Source organism: Mobula hypostoma, chromosome 15 (assembly GCF_963921235.1).
Source record: "Mobula hypostoma chromosome 15, sMobHyp1.1, whole genome shotgun sequence".
Taxonomy (NCBI): domain Eukaryota; kingdom Metazoa; phylum Chordata; class Chondrichthyes; order Myliobatiformes; family Myliobatidae; genus Mobula; species Mobula hypostoma.
In genome coordinates, this window is record NC_086111.1 from 55966632 (window position 1) to 55987498 (window position 20867).

The 20867-nt window shown below is 39.2% G+C and overlaps 1 protein-coding gene across 10 annotated transcripts in view; it reads left to right on the forward strand.

Moving 5' to 3' along the window:
- Positions 1 to 20867, forward strand: part of LOC134356877 (FYVE, RhoGEF and PH domain-containing protein 3-like) — a 269626-nt gene that overhangs the window by 205410 nt on the left and 43349 nt on the right. For all 10 annotated transcript variants that reach the window (XM_063068102.1, XM_063068108.1, XM_063068106.1 and 7 more), the window contains 3 exons: positions 7719 to 7875; positions 11616 to 11754; positions 16270 to 16328. In XM_063068102.1, the coding sequence (XP_062924172.1) occupies positions 7719 to 7875; positions 11616 to 11754; positions 16270 to 16328 (355 nt within the window). The remainder of the gene's footprint in view (positions 1 to 7718; positions 7876 to 11615; positions 11755 to 16269; positions 16329 to 20867) is intronic.

The following is a 20867-nucleotide window of genomic DNA, read 5'->3' on the forward strand; positions in this document are numbered from 1 at the left end:
TCACAACCTACACCATTTCATTCCAATTCTATTGTTGACAAATTTAAAATCTGAAGAAGTAGATTCCATGTGATCTACCTCAATAATCAAAATGCAACTTTATTGCTTTTTGGCTGACAGAACTAAATTCGGTCTGTTTGGTTTGAACTGACTGATTATTAGTTCAAACCAAAAAGCAATAAATTTTCTCACTGAAAAGTGAGATATGTTATGTGGAATCCACTTTCCCAGACTCTGAATTTGTCAACATCTACTAAATATCAGAATTAAGTGGTATAGGCAGTGAATTTAATAAAGAATTTTTTCAACTAGATATAAACTTCTACTGCCCTGATATATAGACTATCAATGTTACAAAAAAATTTCTTATTGAACGATACACCAAGAATGTATATAGATTAACATCTCTATCTTGTGTGCTTGTGTAGAGATGTTGTCTGAGGTGCTTTCCTTCCTATGAGACAGCAATCAAGGTCTTATATTTCAGCCGGATGTTTCAAGTTTCGTAGTGGAAACAGAAAATGCTGGAGATATTCAGCAGATTAGACAGCATCTGGGGTGAGAACAATAGAGTTACTGTTTCAACTTGATGATCTTTTGTAAGAACTTGAATTGTGCCGGCTAACCTGCTGAGTATTTCCAGCAATTTCTGATTTTATTTGGAATTTCTAACATCTGCAGCTTTTTACTGTTAAAGTTCTGTAGGAGAACTACAACCCAGGTTTCTTTGTTACTTCCATGCTCCATCAAATTCTTTACTGAATTTAACTATTAATTATTTCAGGCATTTTTAGTTCAGACAATTATGAAAGCTTTCAAGTATGGTGTGGAAAAACACTTTTCCATGATGTTTGAAAAAGAACAGGTTTCAATGACCTGTTTATTGTGCATTGCTAAAAGTTGATGATTGATGCTTTTAATCACGCACTTTCTAATTGATGATCAAAAAGGGAGCTTCTTCTGGATTGTTGCTCACTGTCATTGGAATTGCAGTACGTTAATATTTATTTACTTATCTTAAATTGGTAATAACCTGACTAGCTTAATATTTGCAGCAATACTCCGATAATCCAGTGCCCTCAGCAATTCTGTGGTGCCAAGCCTCCAACACACTTTTAGTTAATTTATTTTAAGATGTTGCTTCGTAGTGTAGTCTGTCTCTAGAGTTGAAAGAGAGCATAGGGAACAGAGCCTGGAGAGTTTACAGCAGGGGTTCCACAAACTTTTCAGTTAATGGCAGGAGTCTATGGCATAAAAAGGGTTGGGAACTCCTGGTTTAAAGGGACTGTGAGAATGAGATGCCTATGAGTTTAAAGGGAGTGTGACAAAACAAGCCCTAGTAAAGGGACTGTGGGAAACAGGGTTCAGGAACATTTAAAGGGATTGCAGGAAAGAGGGCTCTGATAAATTTAAAAGAAAGCACTAGCTTTTAACTGCAGCTGAATTGATTATTAGATTAGATTATGAGAATACTCAGTCCTCGTTTGTTGTCATTTAGAAATGCATGCATTAAAAAATGATACAACGTTCCTCCAGAATGATATCAAAAGAAACACAGGACAAACCAAGACTAAAAACTGACAAAACCACATAATTATAACATATAGTTACAACAGTGCAAAGCAATACCGTAATTTGATAAAGAGCAGACCATGGGCACGGTAAAAAAAAAAGTCCCAATGGCCTCATCATCTCACGCAGACGGTATAAGGGAGAAACTCTCCCTGCCATGAACCTCCAAGCACCACCAACTTGCCAATGCAACACCATTGGAAGCACCTGACCACAGTGGACTCTGAGTCCGTCTGAAAACTTCGAGCCTCCGACCAGCCCCTCCGACACAGCCTCTCCAAGCACCATCCTCTGCCGAGCGCTTCGACCCCGCTTTGACCCCGCCCCGGCCACCGAGCAACAAGCAAAGCCGAGGACTCGGGACCTTCCCCTCCGGAGATTCTCGATCTCACAGTAGCAGCGGCAGCGAAGCAGGCATTTCAGATGTTTCACCAGATGTTCCTCCATGCTCTCACGTCCGTCTCCATCAAATCATCAGGATTGTGCACGGCACCCTACTTGACACATAACAGACATCACCACCGGAGTGGCCACTGCGAGCTGCATCGCACTGCCATTTTCTCCTCTCTCTTTATCCAGTAATTATTATGGCATATATAGAGTTAAGATGGTTGTTAAGATCTTTTTCAGAGGACTGGTATGAAATATCCAAACCCAATCCACCAAATATAAAATATCCTAACTTAATTCCAATCATATCAATATCCAGTAGGTTTCTTATTAAATACTATATATTTCTACATGTCAATTTTAAGTATTATTTACCAGTGAAGATCTAGTGAATGACTTTTTTGTTAGTCTGATGTTGTTCCTTACAGGGAAAAAGAAATCGCTTTTCTTACTCCTTGTGTATCTTTCTGCTTTCAATACAACTTCGTTATTCCTGAGTCCTGCCAAAGGGTTTTGGCCCGAAACATCGACTGTACATTTTTCCATAGATGCTGCCTGGCCTACTGAGTTTTTCCAGCCTTTTGTGTGTGTTACTCGGGTTTCCAGGTTCTGCAGATTTTCTCTTGTTGGTCATTTATTTCTGCATGACTTTTATATACTCATTGCTTTCAGTTATCTCTCTGTCTCTGTCTCACTTTGCTGCACTTTTCCTCGTGGTGTGTATCTCTTTCTCTTTGCAATGATTTTCCTGATCCCTGTTGGATCTCACCTTCAAGGTCAGTCATATGCATCCACTGCAGTCTTTAAATTTTACTGTATTACACGGTGATTGACATCGATGGCTATAATTATGAATGCTAATGACATTCACGTTGAATTTCAAGGTTAGTAATACATTTCATAACAATGGTAACCTGAAAATCTCAAATTCATCGCTGCTGGACTTGCCTCTTGGACAAGTGACATATCCTAATGGACATTTGACTACCCCTCTAGGAAGGAAGGCATTGTACTGCTTGTGACAGTAAAAGAGTGCTTGCAGCAAACCACGTGTTTTTAATAGTTGATCCTACAGCAAATACTGCCCTTTGTTCATAAGGAGTGCAGAAAGCCCCTTAACTAGAAATTGTGAAGCCTGCAGTGGGAGGGGAACCAATAATTAATCTGGAAGGATGTTACAGCGGAAATTTCTCAGTTGATGGATTTCATTTTTAGCTTAATGAAGGCAGATAGGATGGTGTAGAGACAGGAGTAGATGTTCTGGCTTTTCACCAGTATGAAACAGATTGTGAAAGTACTTTGTGATCACAGTTTAAAAGCAATGAGCAACTTTGTGGGGGTGCAGAAGAGCATGTAGCTAGATCATAGTTCAGAGCAGGAGCATTTCAGCCAGCAACAGAACTACAGGTTCGTTTTGATCCTTGAGCTTGTTTTGATTTTCACTGGACTTGGCAGATGCATAGGAAGTAATCAGATCCTATTGTGTATTTAATATTTTAGTAGTATTTGGGTAATATTGTAAATATATTGCTGGATTAAGCACTTTTGTTCTTTATGGGTTGTATGTAAAAATAAGTTAATTGCATACGTCTTGACACTACCACATGAAATGTCCGCACCTCGCTTAAAGTAAATACAAAATTAGCCTCATATTTCAGACTCATGTCTTTTCCTTTCAGTTAGTTTAATGTTTTGGAGTTACAAAACATAACAAATGTGATGAGGTATTTTTAAAACGAACCTGAGATGACTACCTACCTCTGAGAGCGCAGCGAGACATTCAAGTTTTAAAAAAAAGCAACACAGCTTGTGTTCTTCAGAAGGGAAGACACAATCGAGTTTAAAAAAGGCAGAAAACAGAAGAATTCATGGGTTCATAAGCAGTGAGTACCAGGTGATAATAATCATAGAAAAGAGCAAAAATGGCTGGTTGTGTTAGAAAGATTGCCGCGTTCTGTTACGCAACAGATAACTGGAATATTGTATACAAAATGAATTGAGCAGTTTTGTAAAGTAAATGGAATAGCCAGTGAAAAACAAGTACCAGTTTTGCTAGTGCATTGGATTTAAAGACATATAGTTTGCTTAGGAGTTTACCTGCTCCAACCAAACCAGCTGAAATGAGTTTTGCTGATGTTGTGAAAGTAATGCAGGAACATTTAGAACCAAAACCGTTGCTCATTACATAACACTTTAGGTTTAATAAGCAGAATCAAAAAGAAGAGGAGTCCATTTTAGTGTATGTGGCTGAATTAAAGAGATTGTCTGAGCATTGTCAGTTCAATAGTGGTCTTAATAAAGCACTGAGAGATTGCTTAGTTTGTGGAATCTTACAAGAAAGCATTCACAAATGACACTTAACTGAAGCACAACTTATATTTAAAAGAGCAGTTGAAATTGCTGTATCAATGGAAACAGCAGACAGACACTCGCTTGAGTTGTAGCCAGGAATGAAAATGAGCATGAACAAACTTGAAACTTCTAAACAGAAACTGGCCTGGCCAAACAACTTGTGTTACCGTTATGGAAGGAGCTCACGTGAACCAGACCAATGCAGGTTTAAAGGTGAAACTTGCAAAAATGCACCAAAGTAGGTCATATACAAAGAGAATGTTGGACATAAATGGACTGCACAGAGAAGAAAAAAGATAAAAGGTCAAGTTGCAGTTTCAAAAAGGCACTGATCTTCATGCTGTTGATGAAAAACCCTAATAATGATGAGAGTGACACAGGACTGGCTAGCCTTGAGATTTACATTATGAAACTTACAATGGACAAGCCTACGGCAGAAATGAATGGCACATTTGTTAAACTGGCATTGGACTGTGGCTGGGCTGTTTTAGTCATTCCACAAAATGAGTTTGAACGGCATTTCAAAGAGGCCTAAGTGAAGCCTGTAGATGTCCAACTAAGAATTTATACTAGAGAAAAGATAACTCCTGTGGGAATGATTTTTATAACAGTGAAATACAACAACCAACAAGCCACATTGGACTTGTATGTGGTAAAAACAGGAGGGACAGCACTATGATGATGTGAGTGGCTGAGACAACTACAACCTGGTTTGAGATTCATTCATGCTACATGCCACATGCCACATCCCCTACAATAGGATCAACTGAAGCTGAATTAAGAAAGGACTGGATGATGCCACAACTGTCTTCATGTTGCACACCATGAACTGTTGCCCAACAGAAGGAAAACAGGTGTTGGTGCCAGCCACTGTGCCTTTGGTTGGAAAGCATATTGGACCAAGGAAGGACCATGCTGCTCAGAAGAATCGTGAAAGTGATGGAAGTAGTGGTTTGGCTACAACAGTTTTTGTAGGTAACATATTTGAATAAGTTTCTGATATGTTAATCAGGCAGTTACTTGCAAAATGTAGTTGGTTTTAAATTGGAAGACTGTTAAAGGAGCTTTAGGATTCTGCTTTTGTGAGTATGAACTATCAGAATCCACACTATGCATTAAGATTATTTCATGAACTTCAAGTGGAGACAAAAAGCTGCTTGTAAAAGTAGATGCAAAGGCCAAAGCCTGGCTGGATGAATGGAAGGCCAAAAAGAAAGGAGTCAATGGAGAAAGGAAAACAGAGGATTAATCTGGCTATGTTGTGGATGAGGAAACTGAGAGGAGAGGCAGAGTACAAAATACATCAGTGAACTAAATTCACCTTCCCAAGTTCAAGATGCACATCCTCAAAAGAAGCGAAAAGAAAAAGAGCAGGATACGGAGAGAGAGAAAAGCCAAGAAAAGAGAAGAAAGGTGTCTAGAGCTATCAGAACCACTTCCTGCAGTCTCAGACGCAACTCCTACAACAACCACAGAGGAGGCCCCAGAACCTGAGGTTGTTTCATAGCCACAAGTCTCAGCTGCCAAGCAGAGTGACCTCCCTTTTCAGGAAAGAGGTTATCCCACAAAAGCATCCACAAATGATTAAATCCTTAAGCCTGAATGGGACAATTTTAAAAATTTACTCTGCTGTGAATGTCTGCATAACATTTGTTTTATCTAGTATACTGTGTACATAGTTGAGATGCATTCTATATTGAGTTGGAGTTTATAGTTAAGCAGGGAGGAACTTTGTGTATTTAATATTTCAGTAGTATTTGAGTAATAGTGTAAATATATTGTTGGATTAAGCATGCTTGTTCATTTAAATAATGCATTACTGCTTATATGCAATGAATTGCATAAGTCATGACGCTACCACATGCCTCACTTAAAGTAAACATGAAATTAGACTCACGTTTCAGACTCCTATCTTTTCCTTTCAATTAGTTTAATGTTTTGGAGTTACAAAATATAAAAGATCCCTTTTCACATTGGTATCATTCCGAAACAGTTAGCTCTTTTATTTTCAAGTTGCGCTCCATGCCGTAGAGAAATTAGTTTCTTTCCAGATCATCTTTTCACACGATCACGACAGCATCTCTTCAATAATGTATCTATATGGAAGGAAATGCAAGCCTAAAATATTCAGGCTAACCTCATCTCATCTGATGTCATCCAGTTGAATCTACCTGTATTCTTCTGAGGTGAGTGTCCTTCCTGAGGGATCTGCCCAAGTCCAAACCAGCTGGAGTCTGACACAAGTTTTTGTACAATAAAAACATAACTCCCTTCACTTTTATTTTGCTTTCCTTGAGATGAAGACTGTCATTCTGCTGGCTATTTTTTAATTCTGTTACTTAATTTTAAAGTTTCTTTTAGTAGGTTTACTTATGTCAGTTTGTATCTTACTCCTAGCTTCTTAGCATTTTGAAATACCTTCCGTCATCATCAGAATCAGGTTTATTATCACTGACGTATGTTGTGAAATTTTTTGTTTCACTCCATTGCCATCTGGGAACTTTCAACAGAAGTGGTCTCATTGGCAAATTTACAGATGGCATTTGAGCTGTGCCTAGCTACAGTTATTAGTGTAGAGGGAGTAGAGCAGTGGGCTAGGCACACATCATTGAGATGTGCCAGCGAGGAAGAGAAGAAATACAAAATTGTGCCTTCCACCAGAACCATGTTGAGAACTAGCTACCATGTTTTTGCCCACTTGTTCAAGGGAGAGAACAACATGGGCAAAGAGCTGTCCCAGCCCTTTTTACTGTGCCAGCTGATATAGAACAATTTTAACATATCCAGTGAGGGATGGTTGGAGATTGGGGAGGGAGGGGGTCACAATTTGGACACTGTCACCTGAAGTGGGAGGTGTGAGTGGCGTAGCAGAAAATCGACTGAGTGCTAAAGGTTGAAGAGTTGGAAAGATATGCGTATATTTCAGTCACTAAAAATGAAAAGAAAATTGTTTAACTGAGCAGAAGGTTTCTGCTTTGGCTAGTAGCATGTTATTTGTAATCTAGGGATAACTGTGCCTTTATTTGACAATTGAAAATTGAGTTTTTCTCTTTTTTTTAGACGCTTATATGTAGCTTTTTACTCTGACCTATTCTGACCATGGCGAACTGTCAAAGGTTCTGAGCGGTTTTACAGAGAGGGAAAGAACGATGTGGACTGTAGCTAATATTCCAGCATGCCTCCTGGTGGCCAGTGATAGAAACTTAATGCAGGAATTGTTTTCCTGCTCAGCCACTTGAGGAATCTTCATAGTGCCAAATTTAGCAAGTAAAACAACAAAAATGGTGTTAGTGGAAACATGGTTTGATTCATTTGTTCTCTCCCCCCCTGCCCCCCCCCATAGAACTAACTTGATGTATTAGCAAATGTAAACTGTAACAGTATTGTTTCTCTGTTTATTACAGGGATAAAAATCCTCGGATAGGTGATATTCTCCAGAAATTGGCTCCTTTCTTAAAGATGTATGGGGAATATGTAAAGAATTTTGATCGTGCAATGGATCTGGTGAATTCCTGGATGCAACGATCATCTCAGTTTAAATCTATCATTCAGGACATTCAAGTGAGTTTCCTTCCGCATGGTATAGGCATATAGTTTAATGGTGGTGTACCTATATATTTTATAGAATCAGAATCTGATTTGTTATCACTGACTTGTGAAACTTGTTGTTTTGCAGCAGCAGTGCAGAGCAAAGACATAAAAGTACATGAGTTACAAAAATCAATAAGCAGTGCAAAAAAAGGAACAATGAGGTGACGTTCATGGCTTCATGGATGTTCAGAAATTTGATGGCAGAGGGGAAGAAGCTGTTCCTAAATTGTTAAGTATAGGTCGTAAGACTCCTGTATCTCTTCCCTAATGGTAGTAACGTGAAGAGGGCATGTTCTGGGTTGAAGATCCTTAATGATGGATGCCACCTTCTCGAGGCACTGCCTCTTGAAAATATCCTTGATGATGGGGAGGGATCTGTCTGAGTCTACAGCACTGCAGTCTCTTGTCATCCTGTGCATTGGAGCCTCCAGACTAGACTGTGTTGCAACCCCAGCCAGAGTGTTCTCCAGTACAGAAGCTTGTCAGAGTCTTTGGTGAAGTACCAAATCTCCACAAACTCCGATTGAATTTCAGCTATGTGTGTGCCTTCTACATGATGGTAACAATGTGTTGGCCTCGCAGAGATTCTTCGAGATGCTGATGCTTAGGAACTTGATGCCTCTCACCCCTTCCACTGCTGATTCTTCGATGCAGACTGGTGTGTGTCCTCCCAACTTCCTCCTCCTGAAATCTACAATCATGTCATTGGTTTTGCTGATGTTGAGTGTGAGGTTGTTATTGCAACACCACTCAACAAGCTGATCTAGCTCACTCCTGTAGGCCTCCTCATTGCCGTCTGAGATTCTACCAACAACAGAGGTGCCATTAGCAGATTTATAGATGGCATTTGAATTGTGCTTATACACCCAGTCATGAGTACAGTGTAGAGAGAGTAAAGCAGTAGGCTAAGCATGCATCCTTGAGGTCCACCTGTGGGATTTAGCATGGATACAGGTCCTTTGGTCTATCATCTGTGCCCTTTTACACCAATTATACATTAATACCAACCATTTTATCAACCCCACACCAGCCCCTCATCCCCGATTCCACCACACACCTTCAAACTTGGGGCAAGTTCAAGTTCAGTATATTGTCATTCAACTGTACACATGTTTACTGCCAAATGAAGCAGCGTTCCTCTGGACCAAGTACACACACCACACAAAAGTAATGTTACCATAAATATACTTGCAAATAATAAGTTGCATTTATGATGTAAAAAGGAAACAGTATTACGCTACTGGCACATCATGGAGACCTGGGTGGTGGCAGAGTCAGTAGACTTAGGGCCTGGGGGAAGGAGCTGTTTCTAATCTTAACAGTTCTTGTCCTAATGCTATGGTACCTCCTGCCTGATTGGAGATAGGGGATCGAAGGGATTGTTGGACGGATAGAAGGGATCACTGACAATGCTAAGGGTCCTGCGTACGCAGTTTTCCTGATAAATACCTCTGATGGGTGGAAGTGAGGCCCTGGTGATCCTCTCAGCAGTCCGTGCAATCTTTGGTAGGGACTTGCGGTCAGATGCCTCATGATTCCTGTACCAGACAGGGCTGCAACTGGTCAGAACACTCTCGATGATGCTCCTGTAACAATCGGTTAGAATGGCGGGGGTGGGGGAGGCCTCAGGAAGTGGAGATGCTGCTGTGCTATCCTGACCAAAGAGGTAGTGTTGAAGGAGCAGGTGATAACTTCCACACCCATATGTCTTTGCGATCTGGGATGAAACCGGAGAACCAAAGGAACACACAGAACCAGGGAGTACAGACACAGACATCACTGGGGTTAGGATCAAACATGGGACCCTGGTGCTACAATGCCTCTGTTTTGTCCTCTGTCCAGGCATATGAACATGTATGTGCTCCTCAATGTGCATGTATATGGAAAGAATATGATCATTGCAGTCAGTCTGATAGTTACTTATTTCTCGGAAGTTCACCTTGAGTAAATCAACAGTTTTCCCAGCGGTCCCTTCACTTGCCTCTGACAACAAGAGTCCTAGACATAACTGAAATAATATAGAATACACTATGAGCAATGTGCCCTGTGTATCTGTCACAGAAATTAAAATGTTTATTCAAATTTAGCCCGCAAGTTTAACTGAAAAACTGTCAGTTTTGTTCAGAGTTGATGACAGAAGTGTAGCGTTTATCTGTCTTGTTGAACAAAACTGACATTTATGCTCTGTCAGATAAATGAAATTTACTGCAATCAGGCCAGACATTGTGATGTAAGGAATAAAGTTATGCATATGGCTTTGGATCTACTGAAGCAAATTATTTTATTGGCAATCCTGATTTATTACAGTAAAACTCACGTAAAAGCAGCAAAAGAATTGACTATGACTGAAAAATGATGTTTTAAAAAAAACAATCTAATAGAAGGAATTGAGAAATTAAGTGAACATCAGTTTAAACATTGGTTGAAATCAGAGTACATGGAAAAGAAAAGTAATTTGCTTTTCATTCATTAAAATTGAATAAAAGCTACATCAGGTATTGATCCAGTTGGTCTTTACTGACCAAAAGCTAAAGAAGAATCCACAAGCCATTATAGAATGTTTAAGGCATAATGAAAGATTAAAACATAAAGTGTGACATTTACTTGTCATGTAATTCATAGCAATCTCACAGTTGGTTTAATACTCATTGTAATGACTGGAATCTTTGAAATGCATCCAAAAATATTAATTTGAATCAATGAAGCACTTGGCTAGTCTCTTCACTTGTGAAAAGATCAATTTAAAATACACTCTCCTTGATGACGTGTGCTTGTAAAACTGAAAAACTAGCAGACTGATAGTAGTTTACCTTTGTCCTCCATAGGCCAGCCACATCTCATTTGTGCCGTCCAGCAATTATTCTGTTGTCTCGCATTAATAAGCAGGAAGAGGGAACATTTTTAGAATAAATTCCTGTATTTTGTGGTTTTGGAGGAGGAGCTTGTTTTTGGTTTGTGGAATAGAATAGATGGTGCAATGCCTATCACTGGTTGTACTCTTGTCCCAAAGCAAATAAAGATATTTCTGCTCTTGCACCCACTTCGGAAAATTTCACCTCCTCTGCAATAAAAACCAAAGAAAGGCTGGAACCAGGATATCAGGAACAAAACCCAGTAGGTCAGAAAGTATCGATGGGAAAAGAAGCAATTATTGTTTCAAGTTAACAGCCCTTCATCAGAAACTTGATCTCTGGTGGGGAGTCTTCAATCTGAAATGTTAACTTCCCACAAATGCTGCCTGAGCTAATGAGGCTTTCCAGCACTTTTTTCCCAGATTTTCAGCATGTATTCCTTTTTTATGATTTTCCTCTCCTCTGTAGTGTTTTAATTATGTTTAACCACATGTTATAAATATGATATGATTGTATAGCTGCTTAAAATGAAAGCAAAATGTGCCTCAAAGACCACCATGTTAGAAAACTCGACCACGAAAGTTTAATTGAACATGAGCAAAATAATATGAGATTCATTCTATGAAGAGCACATGGTTATGCTGAAATTCTTCACTGATATTAGCTAGCAGCATGGTGAAATAGATTATCACAAATTGTTAGCATACCAAGTCTCCGCTGAGTGGTCTGTAAAAAATGAAGTCAAAGCAAAGTAATTCCGCACAAGGACTTACAAGTATAGCAGTTGAAGCAGAGTATTAGAAATAAGTATCCAACTATGTATGCTTTGTCAGTTAATTTGTGTAACTAATTTAACAGAAACAAGATGTGTGTGGAAACCTGACATTGCAGCACCACATGCTTGAACCAGTGCAACGCATTCCCCGTTACGAGCTCCTCCTGAAGGATTACTTGAAGAAACTGCCTGAAGACTCCGTGGATAGGAAAGATGCAGAAAGTAAGTAAAAAAAAACGGTTGAAAATGAAACATTTATACATGAATCAATCACATACTTTTTAAAGTCCTGACCCTTGGCATAGGTTTGGAGCAATATAAAATATATTACAAAAGCAGTTCCAGGAACTACTGTTTAAATTTTTCCTCATTGAAATGGTTACTGGTAATTTGTATAGATGTACTGAATTATATTGTACTTCATGTAATGCAATAGATTTGAAAAGGACATATATTTCCTGGGTATTATTCAAAAGGTATGAGGCCATTGGCATCCAATATCAATTCGTACAAAAGTGTTACAACTTGGGGTGGCACGTTAGTGTAGTGGTTAACATAACGACTTGCAGAAATAGGTTCAATTCCTGCCACTGTCTGTAAGGAGTCTGTACGTTCTCCCCGTGACTGCATGGGTTTCCTCCAGGTGCTCTGGTTTCCTCCCACAGTCCAAAGATGTAGCGGTTAGTAGGTGAATTGGTCATTGTAAATTAACCTGTGATTAGGTTAGGATTAAATTGGGGGTTGCTGGGCGGTGCGTCTTGAAGGGCTGGAAAGGCTATTCCACACTGTATGTCAATCAATCAATAAATAAATACATACATACATACCAGGGCATGATCAGTGGCTATAAGAATGAATTGCACTTACAACATTATTGGCCGGTAATGATGGCATCAAACAACAGGCATTTCAGAGGTTATAGTAAATGAATCATAATTCCCAAATGCTTCATTTTTAATTGGGTAGTTGTACTTGTTTAGATAGCCCAGAGATTGATTTTGGAACTTTTACTGGTTAATTTATTAATAATCATAATGGGACCTCTATATAAATAAGAAATCAGCTCACCAGTGCTAAGAACAATAAATTGGTAAAAATAAATACTGGCAGTTGGTAATTACTAATTTCAAAATGAACGTATTTAGATAAAACCAACAAACATGATTATAGAATGAATAGAATTTCACGGAGAAGAATAAATGAAAAGATCTGAGGATATTATTACACTAAACAATGAATGCTTCCCCAGGCATAGGTATGAAAATGATTGGATAAATTATATGAATTTCTGTAAGCCATGCACCTCAGGGAGGTGCTATATCATTCGGTTTTTAGCCAGGTTGTGGAGTATGGAAAGGTGATGAAAGATATGGTTGAAATTTTAAATAATAAATTGGATATGTGCATGGCTAAGAAACAGACAGATGATGATATGGGCTAGGTAATGTAACAATCAGGCAGTGTGTAATACAATTACAAAGTTCTCTTTAGAGTCATAGAATACTAGAGCACAGAAACAGGCCTTTTGGCCCATCTAGTCTGTGCCAAACCATTAATCTGCCTGTAGTCCCATCGACCTATGCCCAGACCATAGCATTCCAAACCCCTCCCATTCATGTGGCTATCCAAGTTTCTCTCGAATGTTGAAATCAAACTCACATCCACCACTTGGGACATTGCCTCAAGATTCAGGGGAGAAGATTTAGGACGGAGATGAGGCGAAACTGTTTTTCCCGGAGAGTGGTGAATCTGTGGAATTCTCTGCCCAGGAAAGCAGTTGAGGCTTCCTCACTAAATATATTTAAGATACAGTTAGTTGGGTTTTTACAGAGTAGAGGAATTAAGGGTTATGGGGAAAAGGCAGGTAGATGGAGCTGAGTTTATGGACAGATCAGCCATGATCTTACTGAATGGTGGGGCAGGTTCGATGGGACAGATGGCCTACTCCTGTTCCTTTTTCTTATGTTCTTATGTTCTTGTGCTGGCAGCTCATTCTACACTGTCTTCTGAGTGAAGAAGATCCTCCTCATATTCCCCCTTAAGCATTTCACCTTTCACCTTTAACCCATGACCTCTATTGTGGTCTCACCCAACCTCAGTGGAAAAAGCTACTTGCATTTACCCTATCTATGCCCTTCATAATTTTGTATACCTCTAGCAAATCTCCTCTCAATCTTCTACTTTCTCGGGAAAAAGCTCTTAACCTATTCAACTCTTCCCTATTACTCAGGCCCTCAAATCCTGGTAACAGGCTTGTACATTTTCTCTGCACTCTTTCAATATTCTTTATATCTTTCCTGTAGGTTGGTGACCAAAACTGCACACAATACTCTAAATTAGGGCACGCCAATGTCTTATGCAATTTCAACATAAATTCTCCTCCTGTACTCAATACATTGATTTAAGAAGGCTAGTGTGCCAAAAGCTTTCTTTACAACCCTATTTACCTGTGACACCACTTTCAAAAAAAATACGGATCTGTATTCCCAGATCCCTCTGCTCTAATGCACTCTTCAGTGCCCTACCACTCACCATGTAAGACTTGCCAAAGTGCAGCTTCTCACAATTGTCTCTGTTAAATTCCATTTGCTGTTTCTCAGCCCAATTTTCCACTGGGCCATATCCTGCTGCAAGCTTGAACAGCCCTCCTTGCTGGCCACTACACCCAATCTTGGTGACATCTGCAAATTTGCTGATCCAGTTTACCACATTATCATCCAGATCATTATGATAGATGACAAACAACAATGGACCCAGTATCGATCCCTGTGGCACACCATGCGTCTCAGGCCTCCAGCAAATAGGCAACCATCTACTACAACCCTCTGGCTTCTCCCATGAAACCAATGTCTAATCCAATTTACTACCTCACCTTGAATGCCTAATGCCCAAAACCTCTTGACTAATCCCCCATGCAGGACCATGTCAAAGACCTTGCTAAAGTCCATGTAGACAACATCCACTGCCTTGCCTTCATCGTTTTCTAGTAACTTCCTCAATAAACTCGTTACACATGACCTACCACACACACGCCATGTTGACTATCCTTACTCAGTCCCTGTCTATCCAAATACTTATATATCTAGTCCCTTAGAATACCTTCCAATAATTTTCCCACCACTGGTGTTAGGCTCACTGGCCTATAACTTCCTGGCTTATTTTTATAGTCTTTCTTAAATAATGGAACACTATTAGCTATATTTCAATCCTCCAGCACCTTACCTATGGCTAAGGATTTTAATTATGTCTGCTAGGGCCCCTGCCGTTTCTGCAATAAGAAAGAAAGAAAGACTAAATAAAGAGAAAAAATCTACCTATGGCCTACGTCTCCTAAACCTCCATGAGGCAAAGCCTCAACTCCCCAGTTTAAAACCGGCCCACTCACACAGTGGTCAATCCTGCCTAAACCCAACTTCTTTTTATTGGACTTTGCCAATTGCATAATTATGAGCAATCCAATGTCTCCTCAGGAACTGTGGCAAGCAAAATGTGCTGACTGTGTCCCCCGCCTGCCTGGCTCGCTTCTTTTAAGCTCTCTCTCCCTCTACACAGTCCGATGTCTCCTCGGGAACTGTGGCACGTAGATCGTGCTGAACAAAAAAAATGTAGTGTTTGGTTTGATTTTTGGTTTGTAATAATTAGTGTGGATTTTTTGCAAATCTTACTCTTGTATCTGGTTTTTATTTTTCTTGAACTTCATTGATCCCCTGATCTTGGAATTTTGTTTGGTTTATCGCTTACTTCATCAACCATTCAATGTCCCTAAATAATCTATAGCTTTTGTCTCCAATGTTTTATCTTGAAATCCATTCCTATTATTTATCGTAGTGGATAAAAAAATATTCTTTTATACAGGGGTATGACGATTGCCCAAATTTCATTGGTTGGATACCATATCCCTTTGTCCTATTACTCTGTGCTGTTTTTATCATCTTTTCAATCCAGTTTGTATACATGCATGTGACTTTGTGAATGCATCATCCTAATAATTTGAAAATGCTTCTCTTAAGTCATTTCTCCAGTGTTTGATTTGCCACTCATCTTCTTCAGCTCTACATTTTGTCTAAATTATCCTGTAATTCTTGAACTGCTTCTTCAGATCCTGCTACATTCCTTCCTTGATGTTTGCACGTTTGGCAAATTTTAAATTCAAGATGTTGATAACAGGATTCTGTTTTGAAACGATAGCTGTTTGCAGGCAAAAATTGAAAAAGGCAATTAGTGCAATAAATTATTATATCATGCTGAGGAGGAAATAACATCTGTTCCTAATTCATCAGGGGAAATATGAATACAACATGTTAATTGTGAGAAAGAGAATGAAAAATGGCCACAATACAAAAAAGATATAGATGATGATTGATTGTAATATTATTTATGGTTGCTATCTCTTTTGTGTTATTGACCTTTAATGATGTCCTACCCTAAGCACTTAGCTTAATATCTAATGGCTTGGTTTAGAATTTCCCTTAATAAATTAGGCTGCTGGTGGTCAAGATTTAGGTTTGTGCATGAGAATGGCTAAAATACCAGGGATGGATTAAACCAGCATTCTGATATGGGTGGATGATTTAAACAAAGCAGGGAGAAGAATTGGATGACAAGGGGGGAACAATTCTTTAAAATTACGTTAAATACATTAATAGGTTTAAAGCTTCCATCTGTGGTTTTATGAACTACAGGTTTTTATATATTATGGACTTCTAATGACTAATTAAAACTTGTTTTAAATTTTAGAATCTTTGGAGCTCATTTCAACTGCAGCTAACCATTCCAACGTGGCAATTAGGAAAATGGTAAGGCAATTTAATGTTTTGCTCCACACTTAATGTGCTGTTCACATCTCAATAAGCAATGGATGTTGTGGAAATAAAATTGCTTGTTATACTTTCGTCATGAACCTTATTGATTGAAATTTATTTTTTAGTATTTCATATTTGCCAGTTTGATATATAAAAACAAAATCAATTTGAAGCAACATGTATTAACCACCCAGTTCTGTTCTCCCCGTTCTTTATCAATAGCCTTGTCTGGTTACCCAAGTTCCATTCCCTCCTTTCACGGGAATCTATTAACTGCAGTGATCAATGGGCACACTAAGTTGGTCTGGCTGCAGAACAGCAAAGGAGATTTTGCATCGCATTTCCTGAACTGCCGACAAGCTTTTAACGTTTTATAATTGTGAAACTGAATTATGTAACTGGAGCTATTGGGTCCCCCAAAAGATATGGTTCTTTAATTGTATTTTCATATGATAGAAATATAGGCACTTTCTATCTCAAGGCAAAGTCAGTTTAGTTATTGAAAAAAACACAATTAGCCCCTTTACCACTCATTTAAAACACAAACCTCTAGCAGCCAACATTTTGTCTGTCTCACTACTACTTTTGGAAACTTACTTCCTTCCCCTTCACAGATTAATGACTCACTTCAGCCAGATACAAGGCCAGGAAATGATTGCTATATCCTCCTGATTGCAAGCCATTTATTTGGCATAGATTATATTTTCTTTAAGCACCGCAGCACAATTACTGTCAAAGTTAACACTGTTAAATCATGAAATATGGCTGACAAAGGGTCATAAATTATTCTTTTTCTGGAATAAACAGCCAATCTTCTTTTGGGAACTTGCCCATTCAACATTGTTGGCTATTTTGGTAAAACAAAGATAATAATTTGAGTGCTTAAAGTCTAAAAGTGATTTTAGACAATAGTTTCTGTGCAGAAGTGAAAAGAACTGTCTTGAATCATTTAACTAAAATTAAATTTTATATACATAGGCTGTAAAATTTATTATGCACATTACCTAAAGATACAATTTCTGTCTTTCTAAATAATCACAGTCAATATTACTGAAAAACCTTTTAATTGGTAACCAGCTGAATTTCCTAATTCCTGTGATACATAACTCATTTTTGACCAGTATTTTTCCTTTATATTTCACTTTTATGAGAAGTAATTTTGAGTGAGAAATGGTGAAGATCATGAAATAATATCCATCATTCCTCAAGGTTAATCTACTTTGTTACGCTATTGGATAAGAAAGGGAACCCAGATTAGATCAAGCCCATCTATAGATTCACAGTCACAGATAATCCGTTCAGGGCATTCCAAAATAATTTACATCAATAAGAAGTACATTTTTAGCTGTTTGTTTCTTTAATAGCTCCTTCAGTTGAGGATGTTTCCCTTCCCGTGAATTCTAAGGTGACTAGTGAGTCTTACAGGAGGTGAGGAGATGAAACATTTGCTGCAGGTAACCCAGTCTCTGAGGTGGACTTGTGTATATATGGTCCAGTTGAATTCCTGGTCAATAGTGACCTCCAGGATATTGAAGTGGGGTCTTTGTGATTGTAATGCTATTAAATATCAAGGATACTCAAAAAAATAAGAGCAAGAGCAGGTTATTTAGCTACTTCAGTCTGCTTCAAAAGTCAATGGCTGCAGTTTCCCTTCTTTTAGATCGAGTTCTGGTGAAGATAGTTAATTGTATGTAGAATTTTACTTACCATTTATCACCCTATGGCTGTATATAGACTGCATTTGATTTGTACATTAAATATGGTAATGCTGGCTGGAATGATAATTCATCCAGCACAATAGGCCCTTGGCAGACTGGGTCCATGCCATTTATTAGGCACCTATTTACACTAATCATGCTTAATTTTCCCTATATTCCCATCATCTCGCTCCAGGTAATTTTGGGGAAAGTCAGGGGACACATTTAAATCTGCTAATTATTGGAATTAAAGGTCAGAATTTGTTGGTAGCAGGAAGCTACCCTTACTTGCAGCTGAACAAGCTACCAGCTACAGACAGCTGTGAAGAGTCAATCTAAGTCCCACTCTGTGGCAGGTAGTGGTAGGAGAGCCAAAACAAACCACCCACTCCAACTTTGAAGGTTATTAAAACAGTCAAGAGTGTTGTATACCCTCATATGCTGGGTACATTCAACCTTATAAAAACAATTAAAAGGATTTGGGGGCATCAAAGTAGCATGAAGTTTGTGTGGCAGGATGGAGATACGTCTCCACTAAAGGAAGTGTAAGGCACTTCTTCCTTCTGCTAGCCTGTAGGTCACCCTGGAGCAAGGTGTGGCACCCCCTCAGCCCCCTGATCAGAGCCACATGAAGCTATGGGAGCAGGTAGTGGGTGATCATATGAGCAGCCGATTCCTGTCACACGTCCCGGTTACGCGACCACTGATGCCAGGCAGACAGTCTCTGAACAGTATTGATAATGGCTGGGGTCACCTGTCTGCAAAGACACTGCCCAGAAGAAGGCAATGGCAAACCCACTTCTGTGGAATTTGCCAAGAACAATTATGGTCAAGACCATTTTCGGCCACAACATACGAGATAGCACGTAATGAATGAAAGTAGCGTAGCCGTTTATGTAACTCTTTTAGAATTTGGGGTGTTCGAGAGTTCAGAGTTCAATTCCAGTGCTGTCTGTGAGGAGCTTGTACGTCCTCTAGTGAGCACATGGGTTTCCCCTGAGTTCTCCAGATTCCTCCCACAGTCCAAAGACTTAACGGTTAGTGGGTTAATTGGTCACTATAGATTGTCCCATGATTAGGCTAGTGTTAAATAGATGTATTGCTGGGCAGTACAATTCATTGGGCCAGAAGAGGTGTTCCACACTGTATCTATAAATAAAATAAAATAAAATAAATGATTAAAAATATAAAAAGATAGATGCAAGCCAATTAATATATTTTAAACAATTTAAAATATTAAAGAAGGGTCAACTTTTTAAAAATTACTGTGATTCTCTTTGTCGCTGGAAGGAAAGTTACTTCATTAAATGATTAGGCTAACTGTTCACCTGGCAGGTTTAAACAAATGCAGATCAACACATGTTGCCAAAGAATTTAACATGTGAGTGTTTTGCCGCTCGATACCATGTTGAGTTGAATGTTGATGTGCCAGTGTCACATGGCTTGTAAATTTGAGATTTTAAAGATTAAAAATCTTCAGAAGATTTGCTTTGTAGCAGCAGAAACTAATCCAAAATCAAACAAAACAATTGCTATCTGCTTAAGACAGTATGAACTTGTTATACTTGCGTGACATGCCCACAGCGCCAGTGATTGCTCCAAAAGTTAACCCGTTTATTCCATCCTTTATTAGTAATTTGCGAACATACAATTAGCAAATATGTAATTGAGCGTTATCTCAGCGGTCAGCAAAGATATGAGCTTGCCGACCCCAAGCTACAAACTACCACGAAATATGCATGAATACGGAACTTGTTCCCCTTCGCTTTTACCGCACCCCCACTAATGTGACCAGTTACCATAATAAATGCATAATGCAGAATACGAGGCTCCTACCTTCCAGCTCCCTAATTATTATACTATAATAATTACAACTATATGCTACTAAGACACGGAGGATATGAAACTTCAACATTTGCACCAATGTTCTCTTTTGTTAAGCAGTGTATTCTGGATTGTGATTTTATCCTGCTACACCAGGTTGTCCCTCCTGACTGCATTCAGGGAAATCTGTCCTGAATGGCTGCTGCCAAAGCTCATTCAAACACAAAACTGAAGTCCCACTTAACTGTCAGCTCTGGTCAAGCGTCATCTCTTCCACCACTGCGGTCTTTCATTAACAGTCCAACCCAGCATTGTTCTGGTTGCATAGGGTCCATTATGAACACTGCAAACCACTTGCGATGGCTCCAATGCCCGAGGCACATTCACCCCTATCAGCAGCTCGATTTCTGACTTAATTTCCAGCAAATGAACGTGTTTCGGGTGAGACCATTCAGATGATCTCTTTGTGATCTCTCAGGTGATCTCCCCCGTAAGGCCATTAGATACCTGGGCGGTACTCGCTGCTGTGTTTGCGTCATTCACAGCGTGTTTCGAACCTGCACTCTTTTCATCAGAGTGCATATGAAGGAAGTTGACATGCTTGCCACCATGTACCTTGCATGAAAGACGCTTCTTGCAATCCTCTTTGATGAGTTCCCTACACAAACAACCAAAACAGACACCTTTTTCTTATCAGAAGGCATAATTCTCCTTATAAACCCTTTTCATCAACTTAGAGTACAAGTCCAAAGTATGCTCACCCTGGCAGAACAGGTAAACCTTATCATTAGTTCTGGGCTCAGTTTTTGCTTCACTTTCAGCATCCACAGTAGTGGCAAAGCTGCTTCCTTTAGTTTGAAAACAAATTTGTGATCTAGTTTTGTTCACACCCATACTTAGTACTAGCTGACGGGTGGCGCAACGGGATCAGTGAAAGTAACCTTATGTTTGTGCCTTTCATGCAGTTCATAGACTGCCGATCGCCATTCTTTTCTAAGTTCAGGGGACAACT